The 16,213-nt window shown below is 42.5% G+C and overlaps 1 protein-coding gene across 1 annotated transcript; it reads right to left on the bottom strand.

The window, feature by feature from the left end:
• Window positions 1-297: 297 nt before the first annotated feature.
• Window positions 298-14,117, bottom strand: LOC127168253 (calmodulin-regulated spectrin-associated protein 3). The gene is given in 20 exon segments (XM_051114955.1): window positions 298-2,704; window positions 2,780-2,898; window positions 3,585-3,703; window positions 3,786-3,837; window positions 4,035-4,330; window positions 4,409-4,527; window positions 4,607-5,304; window positions 5,307-6,466; window positions 6,840-6,870; window positions 7,018-7,076; window positions 7,174-7,225; window positions 7,313-7,406; window positions 7,541-7,680; window positions 7,782-7,920; window positions 9,186-9,233; window positions 9,851-9,883; window positions 9,968-10,054; window positions 10,432-10,572; window positions 10,666-10,907; window positions 13,788-14,117. Coding segments are annotated over 20 exon segments (4,062 nt in total). The 5' UTR covers window positions 13,918-14,117; the 3' UTR covers window positions 298-2,401.
• Between the last annotated feature and the right edge of the window lie 2,096 nt (window positions 14,118-16,213).

Here is a 16,213-nt window from a genome sequence, read left to right as displayed (position 1 = left end):
ATTTGATAAAAGACCTCATGATTCAGGAGCTGAAATAGCACCTCTCTATGTCTGAGAGTCTCACGCTCACAGCAGCCTCGAGCACAAGCGCTGGAGGATCTTCTGTGATTTTCATCATCTCTTTCTTCACCATCTGCTCATTAAACAGGCAAATTAATCATCACTGAGAGGATTAAACAAAGCTATGTAAACGCTCAGTGTGTGTGAACCGCGTGTGTCAATGTTCTCATCAGCATGGGCACAAATACCTTTTGAACTTTTGAGACTGTGGTGAAAAACACCCTTTCACGTATCAAATGTTGTCTGAAATGTTAGAAATGATTTTATTGACCTACATGTTCATCATCACACAAAGTCCTCATCATCATATAGCAGGAAAAAACACGCAAGGATGATGTTAAAAATCATATTAGAAAATATCCCAGCAGCCCTTCACATACACGCACACAGAGCAGGAAGTGATGAGACACATTTACACTCACTTTCGGAACAGCACATCCCACCACTGCAACAGTAACAGTGCTGCGGAGACGCTACAGTGATGATATCGGACGGTAAAGCTGCGAGTCCTTCGTATACGACCCTAAAAGTCTCTTATATTCATTTACCATAGTACATGTCCATAAAACATTGTAATGAGCTTATGAAAAGCACTGTAATACAGTTTGACCCTCGTCCGACCTGTCAGACTTAAAACACACACACACACATTTGAATGGAAATGTCTACACACATACAGCACATGAGCCACCAACACTGATGCTTATGATGGAGGTCCAATGGCTTTTAAATACTGATCCAGGATCAGGTTCTCAGCTCTGTTCAACAGAGACCAGACATCAGCTCACACACATGAACATGATGCCTCACAGTCTTTGGACGGCTGGAGATCCATCGGAAGGAAAGCGAGAATCGTTTACTCCACACAGATTCATGAAGAACAGAAAGGCTGATGAAATATTATAAAAGAGAACCAGTGTTCGCAGCAGGAGATCTCCTAAAATCATCTAGCCAGTCAGACTAGATAGTGAAACCCAGCGGTGATTCTCACTAAAACTACAGTACTGGTAGATTCAAAAATTTGTACTTATAAGAGCAGAGAATGCTGATCATAAGAATCAGAGAGAAATGACTCAAGTGCTCAGTTGGTGTGACCATCGAGAGATATTTGGACTGAACCGAACGTTCACATGCAGACAGGATGTGCGGTTTTCTTCAGTCTTTAGTAGAGTGAAAACCTCATCTATGGGGTTTGTTTGTTTTCATGCAGAGTCAGAAAACATAAGAAGGTCCTTCTGGTTGATCAGAAACAGTTCAATCGACTCACTTCATTATAGAGATAGTTGTGTGTTTGGTGCTGGTAAGGTGTTTATTTAGAGGAATGGCACTTATAGTAGGTAAAGTTGAGTAGGCAGGATGATTTATTATTGGTGGGAGGAGTTTACCTGAGGGAGTGGTTCATTTGAGTGGGCGGGGTCTACTTTTGTAAATGGGAGGGGTTTGAAGCCCAAAGTATACTTCACTTTTTACACGTACGCGAGGAACAGCATATAGTGCGCATGGCAAGAATTTCGTCATCAGAACTGTATGCGTACTACTAGATTTTTGTAACCGATATTTTGTACGCGCAGGTCGCATATGCGCATTGAAGTTATTTTGCAGTAATCAGTTGTTCCACCAGGAGGCAACACTGTCGGCCAATTGTTTCACAGTAGAAAACGAAACAAAGAGACGGGACAACAAAATAACAGAGACCGCAACAACAACAGACGCTCATATTGGTAATCAACTGTGAGCAAGAGGGTATGAGACAGCTCAGCTTTGGTGTAAAAGAGTTAAAAAATATCAGATGTCAATCATAACTTAATGTGGAAAAATAAAGCAGACACTGGACATAGATTACGCTTTCTAGAGTGCATGTGTCGACCGTCCACGATCAAAAACCCTGGACCACAAAACCAGTCATAAGGGTCAATGTTTTCGAGGATAGGACAATATTTCGCCGAGATACAACTATTGTAATATATGGAATCTGAGGGTGCAAAAAAAAATCACAATATTAAGAAAATCACCATTAAAGTTGTCCAAATTAAGCTCTTACTAATGCATATTACTAATCAAAAATTAAGTTTTTATATATTTACAGTAGGAATTTTACAAAAAATCTTAATGAAACATGATCTTTACTTAATATTCTAATGATTTTTGGCATACAAGAAAAATCAATAATTTCGACCCATACAATGTATTTTTGGCTGTTGCTACAAATATACCCCAGCGACTTAAGACTGGTTTTGTGTTCCAGGGTCACAAATGTGTATGCGTACGAAAACGAAGTATACTTTGGGCTTGAGAGTGGCTTATTTAAGTGTGAGCAGGAGTGGCTTATTTTGAGTGGGGCCTATTTGGGTGTGGCCACTTTTTTGGGCGTGCCATGTTTCTTAGTGTGCCAGAGATGGGCGGGGATAGTGAAAGCATCAACGCTCATGCTCAGGGTACGAGATGGAAGTGTATTGAACTGTTTCCTGTCGGAGCTGTATTTATAAATAGCCTCCACGGCTGACGAGGAAATGACACGCGGGCCGACGCCACAGAGTCGGTTCAGCTCCTCCGATTGGCCGTCTAGGGTGTAGATGGCACGGAACTGACAGTTGGAATCGCGCAGGAGAATCAGGAAGTGACTGGCAGAGCTCTTCTCCATCTCCTAGAGAGAAAGGACAGAAAATGAATCTCAGAAAGTTAAAGTAATGTCTGTGTTGAAAGATAAACAATGACGCACCTCTATGATCTTGTTTTTCTGAGATTCATTGACTTTGCCAGCAAGGCAGCAGCGTGAGAGCGCGTTGTGAATGATGAACTTGTTGGATTTAAAACTGGGTTCCTTAAATAATTTAGGCCCTGAAACACAAGATAAAACTGTGTGTAAATAGGCAACTGGAAAACCACACAGATGAAATTAGGTACTGACTATGGCCAGCAGGTGGTGCTATTTCTTCATCTTTTCAATTCAGGTCAAACCACTTAATTTGAATTCACATTTACCTGTTCTGCACAGTGCAGTTAAACATCTAAAGGGTGTTAATATGATAACCAGCCACAGCCATAAAAATCTTTTTATCTTCAGTCACTCTCTAGCAACCACCCTAAAGAGAAATTGCCCACCAATTACTCAGGACAGCCCAGCTACCCTCTAGCAGATGACCTCAACTACATTCCAGTAACCACCCAAAACATCCTATAAGCCAACTAACAATCATTCACAACAGCCTAACAAAATACCTCTTTAGCAACTGCTAAGCAGTGCCTTAGCAACCCTATAGGTACATCTCAGAAATCATCCAGAACATCCTAGGACAGGGCTGGGCAACTTCAGTCCTGGAAAGCCGCTGTCCTGCAGAGTTTAGAGATTGGAGCTAAACTCTGCAGAACAGTGGCCTTCCAGGATCTAAGTTGCCTGGCCCTCTCCCAGGAGGTGCCTAGCAATCATTCAAATCCATTCAAGACCACCTTAGCAACAGTCTACTACCACACAAAACTATCTATCACTCAAATTTGATCTTAAAAATTAAAAATCTGCTCTTTACCTGTGTATTCTGGGAGTGAGGCTGGAGAGGAGGCGTTGGAGGCACGTTCCCAGTCTTTTTCTCCATTCTGATTGGCCAGTTGCCCTGATGACATCACCTTTGAGGGCGACTCTGAAAGACTGAGTTGTAGAGTGAGAGAGAAAGTAAAGACAAAGATGTATCGAAGACAGAAGACAGATACATGGCAGCTAGGTACACTACCTTGCTGGCTTTTCTTTCAGTAGAGATCCTCCATCTTTCTGGCTAGAGACAACTGAAGTGAACAAAACTGATTTTAGACAAAACAGTTTCAAACACTACTCCTTAATACAGTCACTACGGTCCTGCTGCAAACTCATTTCACTGGTTGACCAAACGTTGCGGTTTCGCTCATACAGACACCGAACAATTCTGTTTGGTGACACTAGTAGTTTCCCACTTTACTTTTAAGTATTAGTGATGTGTGATTACCTGTTCTGTTCTTCCCCGGTGAGCGTGTGTGAGTAAGTTCATGGTTGTTGTGCAGTTTGTGTGCTTGTTTTTTGCTGCTGTGCTTTGTTGGTTTCTGTTTGAGAACCTTCTCTAGATCAGCCATTATTTTCAGCTGCTGACGCCTTTCATACTCTGCCCTGGTGAAAGCTCCTCGCCGAAGAGGCGTTCCTGGGGGTGTGGCTTTTGATGGAGGGGGTGGGGTGTATGAGGTGGGCAGTGACTGCGAAAGCAGCGGAGATTGAGAAGGTCGCAGGTCATCCAGAGAAGCCTGTTGACTGTTGGAGAAAGCAGAGATAAATGAGTCCTATATGAAGGTCCTGAATGAACAGGTTTGGACAAGTACATGTTCTTACCTGTTCTCCAGGTCTTGTCCATGTCTTGCACGTTTCTTGATCTCTTGAGCTCGTCTTTGCTGCCGCTCCAACAGCAGAGCTCTTTTCTGGGCCATCTCTTCCTCTGAGAGACCCTCCTCCTGAACACCCACAAAGACACACGTTACAAACACCTCAGACACGTACAATCAACCAAAGCACAAGCAGTCCTTCACAAACCTTGAAGAACACATCGAGTCCCATCTTGCTCTCGTTCTCTGTCTGGTCGCTCATGGAATCTGATGAGAATATTTCTGCACCCTGTTCCAGATCCGTGTCATCTCCCACCGTCCCTGCACCCTCTGTCTCATCTTTGACAAGAGCACTGCTAAGCAGCATGTCGCTTTCAAATGAGCATTCTGATGGGGCTCCTGAGCTGCTCCCACCTCCTAACAGTTCAGCTGGGAGTGCAGATGGAGGGCCAGCCTCCAGCTCCAGATTAAAGATTGGGGTGTGATGGTCACTGGATCCAGATTCTGAGGTGCTTTCTTGAGGCGCAGCAGGTTGCGGCGGAGAGTCCTGGGGCGTGCATGGACCACCAAGTCGCAGCGACGAGCAGGTCTGCACCTGACACTGGCTCGGAGAAACTCGCCGGAGATGGGGAAGCGTGTCCACGTTCTGTGGGGGTGTAAGGACACGTGTGAGAGGCTGGAAGCCGAGGTCTGTGGGGCGGGAGGGACGTTGGCGTTTGGGGCTCTTGGGAGCAGCACCGCGGGATCTACGTGGAGCAGATGTTGCTGAACTTTTAGGGGATTTGGGTGTGTCAGAAAGTTGAACAGAGCGTGATGGAGATCCAGAGGGTGAAATGATACGGGTGGAGTCTCTAGAAAGATGAGGGGGTGTAGCAGGTGATTTGGAAACAGCTGGGATGACCCAGGCTTGCTGGAGGTAGGTGTCTTATTTGAGGGGGTGTTTTTCGGGGAACTCAGAGTTTTCTTTCCCATGAGCCTTTGTTGCTGTTCTGTAAGACGCTGCATGTCCTTTTGTAGGGACTGTAAGGTGGAGGTTAGCTTGGCTACTGCCTCATTGTATTCCACCAATGGTGGCTCTTTCCCCTCCTCTTTCTTTGCTTCAACAGAAAAGGTAACCTGTTTCTCCAGTTTAGGTGGAGCTAATACATCACCAGCATTCTCCATCTTCTTCTGTTCTTCATCATTTTCTTTCTTTTCCTCCTTCTTTTTCCTTTTTTCCTCCTCCTTTTCTCTGTCCTCCTCTTGTTGCAGTTGCTGCTCCATTCGTGTCAGTCGTTCATCCAGAGTGAGGGACTGTCCATCATCTTCCAGTTCTTCCCCCTGTTTCTTCTGGAGTTGAAGGAAGGCCGTCTTGCCTAGCCTCTGCCTGTGCTTGGTAAAGATGGCCTCAATCCGCCTCTTTTGAGCTTCAATTGCTCTACGCTTCTCCTCCAGACGTGCACCTAGCTCCTGCGCCTCCACTGCCCCAACAGGGCTCATCCCCGCAGGGCTCAACAACGACTCCTGGGACCTGGAATTAATTGGGGATTCTGGCATCATCTTCCTGCGTTCAGCAAAGTTAGTCATGCGACCAGTCTTGGGTCCGTTGGCTGGACTGGAGGAGGTTTTGGGAGAGTCTTCTGGTGTGTCGCACTCTAAACCTTCTTGGTTTTCTTGTGAACCAACAGACTGCCGTTTACGATTCCCGCTTCTATCAGGCCCCCCTCCAAATGGTCGATACATCATCCCTGACCGGCAGGGGGCAGAGCTGCTCAGTCTTGTATCACCCCCCTCAGGGGAGTGGAGGTAAAAGCCAGACGGCGCTCCCTCTGGCCGCAGCCGGGGCTCATTGTGTACCGGACGGGCAGTATGAATAATTTGTAATGCTTCTTCTATGGTAGGCAACTCTCCTAGAGGAGCTTGACCAATGAGTTTACTCAGATCCTCTGGGGGAGTGTAAGGACCGGGGTTGGTTACCATGGTGAGGCTATCTGTGCTAACGGAACGGAAGAGAGGGTTGCCCATAACAACGTCAACATCGCTGTCCAGTGGGAATGGGATGCTGAAGGCCACGGCAGAAAGAGGACGGCTGAGACAAAGAAAGTTAAAAAGACTGAAGATCCCTGTTGCTTGATGAATGAAAATATACAATGAAAATGAAAATATCTAAATGATTTACAGCAGGGATCACCACACTCGTTCCTGCAGAGTTTAGCTCCAACCCTAATCAAAGACATCTGAATCAGCTTATCAGTGTCTTACTAGGTACTGCATACTAGGTACTGAAACTTCCAGGCAGGTGTGTTGAGGCAAGTTGGAACTAAACTCTGCAGGACACCGGCCCTCCAGGATCAAGTTTGGTGACCCCTGATTTACAGTATTATTCAGTTGCATAATTTTGATCATAAAAATTAAATTAATTATACTTTCTGGAACTAAAAGTCCATTTTAAACAGACATACCTAATTTGCTTTTTGCTCCAGCCCCGTCCTTCTACATATCAAATATGAAAGCAATAATTAATTTACATACAGAACACATTATTTCAAATATAAAACTACAAATTCTACAGAAAGCCCTTCTTGTAGAACAAACTCTACATGCAAAACAACAAGAATTTACATTCTAGAGAACTCTCACCAGACACAGAGGAGGACTGAGGCAGGAGCGACTGCTTCAGAAGGAAAGATGGAGTTCCGCTACAAGATAGATATCAAATCATATGATGCAGTTCAACATAAAATGTCTGCTAACAAGATAAAGCAGTTTCTTAGTGTTTTGTAAAGAGTGCTTTACCTGTTGCTGTTGCCACTGATAGGACTCGTGCAGTCGACTAGATCTGATGCATCTGCAGGGCAACAGAGAGCTCGTTTAGAATCTAAAGGTGCTGTGTGATTTTGTGTTTGCTCAAAGGTTTATGTATGTTTATTTTCACCTGTTAGGTCCAGTGTATGTTTGGGCTTGATGAAGTCTGGTTTCTGGACTTCAAATGTGGCAAACAACTCCGAAAGGAAGCACATAATGTTTACCTTTTGGGGACAAAATGTTTACATATTCATGATTCTCAATAAATACTGAATAAAAATTGTTTGTTGCATGTCTATCTCACCTGTAAAGTGGGCAGGGCACAAGGCACCTGCAAAGTGGGTGGGGCATATCTCACCTGTAAAGTGGGTGGGGCATACAGTAAATCCTCCAGCTGTAGGGGGCAGCAGCTCCTTAGGTGACTTTCACAAAACTCTCTGATCAGCTGGAGATTGTACATACTGTCTGCCACAGACATGGTGTCTTTCAAACACACATCTACAGGGACAAACAGAAAGAAGTAATTAACATTTCTAAAATATGGGTAGTTTTCAAGTTTTTTCTGTCTGTAGACAGCCAGATAAACGTGTGCATTTTACCCTCCAGGGGTAGAATTTGAGGGCAGTAGAAATGAACCGCAGCAGCGATGGCGCAGCCGTTAGAGAGATCCTTCACTCCGGAAACCACAACAAACACCGGAGTCTGTTTAGACTGAACCTTATCTTTCCTGTAACGGATCTGAGACAGACAAACGGACACACAAATGGCAGGAAAGCTGTTCAGAAGTGTTCAGAAGAATGAAAAATATTTATTTCAAAAGAAAGACTGTCAAAGAAAACCAGGGAGGGAAACAGCAACAAAAACATACATTCTTCTTTCAAGTGAATCAGATTCACTTTTATTCCATCTGACTGACTCATAGAATCAGTGATTCATTCACTGTTCATTTCAACACTATCAGTGAATGTGCATTTGATAGAAAAGTGCATCACAACTCATCACAGTCCTTCAGTGACTGATCATTGAGTGAATGCCAGCGTGCAGGAGGAGTCGCTCTCAGAGAGCTGCTCAGATCCGCTCAACACACACAATCACTTACACACACACACACACACACACACACACACACACTTGAAACAAAACCAGCACAAACCAGCCAGTGCATACAATAGAAACACACACTCATAATCTCATGTAAACATGTCTGGCTCACATCTCACCCCAGAATCAAAAGAAAGAAAAAGAAGAATTTACACTGTACATAAGGATAATTAAGTCTATTTTTAGGAATTAGATTTATTTAAATTTTGACTATTTTCACAAAGTTCTCTTTACTGTAAATGCAAAAAATGCATGCAATAGTGATTCTCATTACTTTTATCATCACCTTTAATTATGGAATTACAACATTTGATGAAAATCAGTGTAAATTACAGGTTGCTCATGCATGTCAGTGCTTTTTGCAGTAATGAGTTTATAGAGATTAAATGACACCAAAATGTCATTACGCAAACTTAAATACAAAAAGCAGGCTATGTTGTCTTTATTTGAAATTTTAAAAGATTTTATTTTTTCCATTTGGTTTTGGGACGAAATACAGAAAATGTTCATGGTTTCATGAGATTCACTCACACACAGGACAGGTGAAGGGTGGCGGGGAAGAACGAAACACTGATGTGTGTGAGTGACTGAGTGAATATGTGAGGGTGAAATGTCAGCTTCAGCGAGGTGGAGTGCCATCCAGAGTCCAGCCATGGAAATACAGCAGGTGACAGTGAGAAACAAACCAAAGAAAATGAAAGCAAGTGTGTGAGACTGGAAGAAAACCTGAATTATGTAAGTAATAAAGTGATCTGCAACCAAGAATACACTATAATAACCATGTGTTCCTGCAGAGATCTGTGACAGGAGTGTAAATCATACACAGGACAGTGATGACATCATGCAGAGGTGTGTGTGTGTGTGTGTGTGTGATGGAGACAGGAGGCGGGCGGATACGTTACCACAGGAGGCTTATTCCCCGACTCCTTCAAACAAAATGCGATGGCATGCTGGGTGCAGTATGGCAGAGAGAGCACACGGGTAAATGCCCAGGGGTCGTCGCTACGGCAATCAGATTCACACACAGTCACATGACAAACAGAAGTAAAATGGGGGCGGAGACACTGCTGGATCCCCACCCCCCGATTCCTATTGGCCGAACCGATATCAGCGCACATGTCATTCAATGGGTAAAATGTGTGTTCTGAGACAAAGGAGAAAGGCCAAATATTGGTAAATACACACTACCGTTCAAAAGTTAGGGGTCAGCTGTATATTTTTAAAGAAAATGATGCTTTTATTTAGCAAGGATGCATTAAATCGATCAAAAGTGGCAGTGAAGACATTTATGTTTTATGTTTCTTTTCAATATTCTTGATCAAATAAATGCAGTCTTACCAACCCCAATCAAAACACATCAATCAATCAAAATAAGGCACTTCTGTGGGGTACATCAGCAGACAGATACTCTTGATAAATGTTTAAATTCTGGTTTAATATCCATGATCAGTGTCATACACAATCACATATGCAATGAGGACGTATTATTAATCATGAAAAGCCAGCGAGTCCCGTCAGTAACTGAGACTCAGGCTGCTGTGTGTGTTATTAGAGCTGTAATACTCACTGGGACCAGTTTCCAGTACCAGCGCTGTGGGCACTGAAACACACAGGAGAAAGACCAGGATTAGCATTAGCATCAGTAACACACAGTGTGTGCGTATGTTTGTGTGTGTTCACTTACGGATGGCTGAGCCGGCTGCAGGTCCGTGCAGGTGTTTGACTTCAGATTATCCTCAACATTAGCACTCTCTCGCAACTTCTGATTCACCTGCGCAAAAAATTAAAGCCATATGCTGTGTTCACACTGCAGTTAGATCTGGTTTCACTCCACTTCCTTAGAAGACATCTAATATTTGGTACTATCATCAATTTGATGGCGCTGACACTAGCGGATAAGAATAAAACTTACAGAAATGAGCTGAATAGTGATAATATAGTTTTGCTAGGGCTGCTTTACTAAAGAATCAGAATTTGTCTCATATTTGAAGACCAGTTTGCATCATTGATTCTGTTGTTTTCCTGTTCATGACTGAAGCTGCTTTGAAACAATCTGTATAATACAAAGCACTACAGAAATATAGCTGACTGCTGAGATCTAGATCTGGGTCTTGGTTTAAGGCTCTAGATTGAGGATCAGGCATGAACCTTGTTGATCCAGAAGAGCAGTGAGTTCTCCCAGCCCCTGTTGGACCCGAACTGATCCGTCTCCTTCGCCATCTTGACCCGACCCACGGTTTCCATGGCGCTCAGACACATCAGCGAATCGATCACAGCCAGATGGGCCCCCTGTAACCAGTCAGAGAAGAGAGAGAGACATCTGTCAGCCAATCACACTAGCTGCATGCATTAGTGCAGTGTGTCTGTGTCTGATTCACTCACTATGTTAATTGGTTTCTGGCTCAGCTGCGTCTCATCGACGGGTTTCTGCTGGTCCGTGTGAAGCGGGATCAGGTCATAGCGGCTGAGGAGCTGCAGCAGAGAGCTGAGGTCTCTAGGTGGCGCTGCTACGCCGGACAGAGCGTGTGAGGAGAACACTTTGCAGTACAGATCACCGGACAGCAGGAGGCGCTCTAGAGCGGGTGACACGACTCCATCCTCCTTCAGAGCGGCAGAAACACTCTCTACAGACACACAGTGATAAGCCACCAAACCAAATGAACTTCTACTCATCAAGGATGCACTAACTTGATCAAAAGTGACAGTAAAGTCTTTTATAATGTAACAGAAGACATCTATTTCATTTGAACTTTCAATTCATTTGTGAATCCTGAAAAATGTGTGACTGTTTCCACCAAAATATTAGGCAAACACAACTGTTTTCAACATTGCTAATAATCAGAAATGAGCAGCAAATCAGCATATTAGAATGATTTCTGAAGGATCATGTGACACTGAAGACTGGAGTAATGATGCTGAAAATTCAGCTGCGCATCACAGCAATTACATTTTAACAGCTATTCACATAGAAAACATCTGTTTTAAATTCTAATATTTCACAAGACACTCCATTTCTTCGAAAACCCATCTGAGAAGACAGTACAGAGCCCCTAAAGGGACGTTGTGGTGGAAAAAGATTTGGGCTGGGAGGAAAAATATTTTTAAACTCCTAACGTGGCTTAATGGATTACCACATTGCTTGCCTGTACATAGTATATATTTTTGATAAAATATAAAATTGGGGCTTTTTATTTCACTGTCTTCTTATATTAAGCCACATTAAGTGCTATTAAGCTTTTCTATGGGGAAGTAAACACTTATTGTGCAGTTCAGCTCATATTCTGGGCTCCTCTGCTTGTATGTACACAGAATATATTTTTAATCATTTCTATAGCACATTTGGTCTTTTTTCTTTGTCACCGTCTTCATTAACCCGCATTTTCTTCATGAGAGGAAAATGCTTAATGTGTAATTTAGTGCTTTCTGTTCATATTCTGGGCTTACCTGCTTTCCTGTATGTATAATTCATTAATAAACTATATACAGAACTCGCTTCAGCCCTTTTATACCACCGTCTAAGCCAATCAATAAAGCGTTTTAATGCATTAAGCCACGTTATCGGAGGAAAACACTTAATGCGTAATTAATCGCCTTGCTTTTGTATTCTAGGTTCATCTGTCTGTCTGTACATAGCTTTATCAATAATGTGTTTACTGAGTTTGGTCATTTAAAAACACTGTTTTAATGCATTAAGCCACATTAAGCATTTTAGAATGTTGCAAAACTGTGCCTTGAACTAAGCACTGACTGTATTTCTTTATACTTGAGTTCAAGTTCAAAATTAAACTATGAAAAAAAAAGTACAGAGCTGTATGAACCGCTGAAAGCTGTAAAGTAAACAGGAAGTGTTTGCCAGAACTCAAATATCTTTGTGATAGAAAATGCAAAAGAGAGAATGCAAAAAATTAGAAAAATATTTTTTCCTCCCACCCTGATCCCTTTAGTGGCTCCGTAATGAGGTGACTTTGACTGTGATGTGATCTGCACAAGTCTGACACACGATCAGAGAAAGAGTCATTCACAAGAGACACTTCATGATGTGTTTCTCTCAGTCACGCAAATCTCTCTCTCACACACAGAGTGACCCACATCCAGAGTTTTTGCTCAAAGCAGCACAAGTGTTCTGAGAAAAACACACACACACACACAGAGAGAGAGAGAGAGCAGGACTCCTGTAAGTGGTGAACTACAGCTCAAACTGTGTTGTGTATATTATACGTATGTGTGTGTGTTGTGGTGTGTTGTGTGGGCTACTACACTATACTAACATTACTACAGTTGAATGAACGGCCCTTCACGTCTCTCTCCAGTTCTCATGACCTACATCTGAATCACTACGGACACGCTGACAGAAACACAGCAGCTCGTGATCTGATGATCTCACTGCAGATTTGATCAATATTTACCTTCAACAAATCATGTGTGAAAATCACTATCACAAAATAAACCTTGACAGGTGATCAGTGTCAACCTGATTGGATTATTTGTGATAACAACTGAATAAATGTCCATTACCACACATCTACTTACAAAACAAGTAAATGTACAGACATATATGAACAAAATATTGATTTAAATCAAATGATTTTATCATGAGAGGAGAACGAGAGTGTGGAGATATGAGAGACTGGCCAGCTGAGAATCAATTATTTCAAAGCAATGCATAATAACACATGTGCTATTAATAATTTAAGCCATATATATCTATATAACATCTATATATAGTTTTGAAATGTCACGATGGCTTTAATCAAGTCTTGAAGACATCATTTGTGACCCTGGACCGCAAATCCAGTCAGAAGGGTAAATTTTTTATACCCTTATTTTTTACCCTTAGATACAACTATTTGATAATCTGAGGGTGCAAAAAAGTTGTCCAAATTAAGTTCTCAGCAATGCATATTACTAGTTGTGATATATTTACGGTAGGAAATTTACAAAAGATCTTCACGAACATGATCTTTACTTAATATCCTAATGATTTTTGGCATAAAAGAAAAATCGATCATTTTGACCCATACTATGTATTTTTGGCTATTGCTACAGATATACCCGTGATATTTAAGACTGGTTTTGTGCTCCACATTTGTCTGGTATAATGTCTGATTCTCTTAAAAAGGCCCCGGGCGGCTTTAGACAATGACGCTCCATCTGAAAGTCCGGTGACGCTCTTGAAACGCGCGAGCGCGCGCACGTGCACGTGCAAAAACAAAGACATTCCAGTGTGTGTGTTAATATTTGGGGTTCGTGGAGATTGTGCGCTACCGTAGCGTGGTCGACCTGCTATTTCATCCCGTTATGTGATGATCTGCTGAATCACTGAACCACACACGCACAGCCCATCTCTAACACTAACAAAATAAATCCCGCTCACACACCCACACACACCCCTGTCTCTGTTCAACCAGCTGCGTGAGCGAGCGCGCGCTGATGCTGAATGCTGGTGCTGATGTTGGTGCTGATGCTGATGCTGATGCTGCGGACACACGCACGCGCAGGTTTACCTTCAGGTCCACGGCTCCGGCTCAGTATCCAGCTCAGGCTGGCGCGGGTCTTGGCTCGGGTGGGGTCGTATCGGTCCAGCGGGCAGATGTCCGGCACCGGCGCGCTTTTCTTCGCTGCAGACGCGTCCATCGCCGGAGGAACGCGAGGACGCCGTTACTGGAGACTAAAAGAAATGACGGTGCGACAGGGCGATTCCTACTGTGTCATTCTGCGGTTTGAGCGGCGCCTGCAGATGTTCCACACAGCGAAGAGAGCGCGATGATCCGTCACCGAACGCGCCGCATCGCATCCCGCTGCCGCGGAGCCGCCCATCCCCGCGTCCCCCTCGCGCATGGGCCGCAGCCACCGAGCGTCAGGTGTCCTGCTTGAGCTGTCAATCACACCGCGGGCGTCCAATCACGTGTCAGGATGGGCGGGGCGAAAGAAAGAAAGAAAGAAAGAAGGAAAGAAAGAAAGAAAAAAAAAAAAAGAAAGAAAGAAAGAAAGAAAGAAAGATTTTTTTTTTCTGCTAGTTCACAGCTCCTCACACTGATTGTAGAACACACACCCGAACCCCTTGAGCTCCTGAGGGGGCTGAACAGAGCTGGACTGACTCTGACCTTCATTTACACTCGAAACTTGCAATTACACGCGTTCATCCAGCAGAGGGAGCTGCGAACTAGAGTCCTGTTCCGTCTTTCTTATTTTTTAGTTCCTTCTCAGTGTAGGCTAGTTTTTAACTGGTCATACATAAATTAGTTTTGATTCTATCACTTTATTCACAGTCATTGTTTAACAATTAAAAATTATAAACAGGCATATTACTTTATTACTTGTGCGCATCAGGGTGTTTTGTTGGACCTTTATGATAACATCACTGTAAAGCCTTTGCATATGAACTTTATTATTCATTTATGCAAAATGATTCTGGACTAAAAATTTCATGTTCGTACCTCTAACATTTAGTGTGTAGAAAAAACTTGATGTAAACATAATATTTACTTTGGAATCAGTAAGGAAACGTTTTTCCCCCACACAGAAACTATTTTTCCCTTAAGAGTGAGCTCAGCCATTTGTAAATTTTATAGGTGTGGCTTCCGGTCTCATCCGCATCAAGTTATTTTTAGCTGTACAAAACAGCTTGTTTTTGCTCAATATTGCAAACTGGTTTATCTTACCATATTATTTCAATCTCTTATCTTAAAGGAGAAGTCCACTTCCAGAACAAAAATGTACAGTTTATTCACTCACCCCCTTGTCATCCAAGATGTTCGTGTCTTTCTTTCTTCAGTCGATAAGATATTGTTTCTTGAGGAAAACAAAAACCAAAAAAAAACAGGATTTAATTCATATAGTGGACTTCAATGGTGCCCCCAAGTTTGAACTTCAAAAATGCAGTTTAAACGTCTCTAAACGATCCCAGCCAGGAAGAAGGGACTTATCTAGCAATACAATTGGTCATTTAAAAAAAAATAATACCCTAACTGTATTGACTCAGGTTACACAGACTACATGTGCGCATCACAGAGACGAGACAAGACGAACATTTGAGGTTGAAAATAAAATAAATTGTCAATTTGTTTCGAAAATGACTGATCGTTTCACTAGATAAGACCCTTCTTCCTCAGCTGGGATCGTTTAGAGCTATTTGATACAGCATTTAAACTGCGGTTTGGAGATAATTCCTAAATTGTTTTCCTAAAGAAACATAATTTCTTTACGACTGAAGAAAGAAAGACACAAACATCTTGGATAACAAGGGGGTGAGAACATTATATGTAAATTGTTGTTCTGGAAGTAAATTTCTCCTTTAATAATACATACTGGTTTGTAGTGCAAACAGTTTTGCGTTTACTGCACTTTGTTATTCTTCTCATTATTTCTTTCAAGTGCTAACAAACCAGAAGTCTCACACATTCACAGAAAATGGCTTAATAATTTACTTCAACTTAAGATCATAAGTTTAGAAGTCAATTGTATTTAAAAAAAAATCAAGTTTATCTAAAAAGTTTAAAAAAAATAAGTTGAAGTTGGTTTTAGTGCACTTTACAATATCTATAAATAGTGTGTGTATCATATTTTAGCTGTACACAAACTTCAGGAAGGATGACATTAACATGTTTAGAGGGCCTTGCGCCTACATAAACAGTGAGGAACCACAGCAGCGGATGATTAAAGATAAACAGTAGATGAGGTGAATGTCAACACAACACAGAAGCTTCTAGAATCTCAGCAGATCATTTCCAAATCACATCATCAGAGTGCTGTGATGGTGCAGAGCGTGAACCAACAGCTGATCACGTGACGTGCCGTGAAATGCAGAATAACTGGTTCAGGTGAAATAAAAGGTGCGTGTACATCTCTGATCGTCTGTGGTTACTTTGCTGATAACCGGAGCACATTACAAGAGGAGTATAGATTCGTTTTTCCAGTTTAGATGATCAGT

This window comes from Labeo rohita, chromosome 1, assembly GCF_022985175.1.
Source record: "Labeo rohita strain BAU-BD-2019 chromosome 1, IGBB_LRoh.1.0, whole genome shotgun sequence".
NCBI lineage: Eukaryota > Metazoa > Chordata > Actinopteri > Cypriniformes > Cyprinidae > Labeo > Labeo rohita.
Note: the sequence above shows the minus strand (reverse complement) of the source record. Positions and strands in the feature narration are given on the sequence as shown.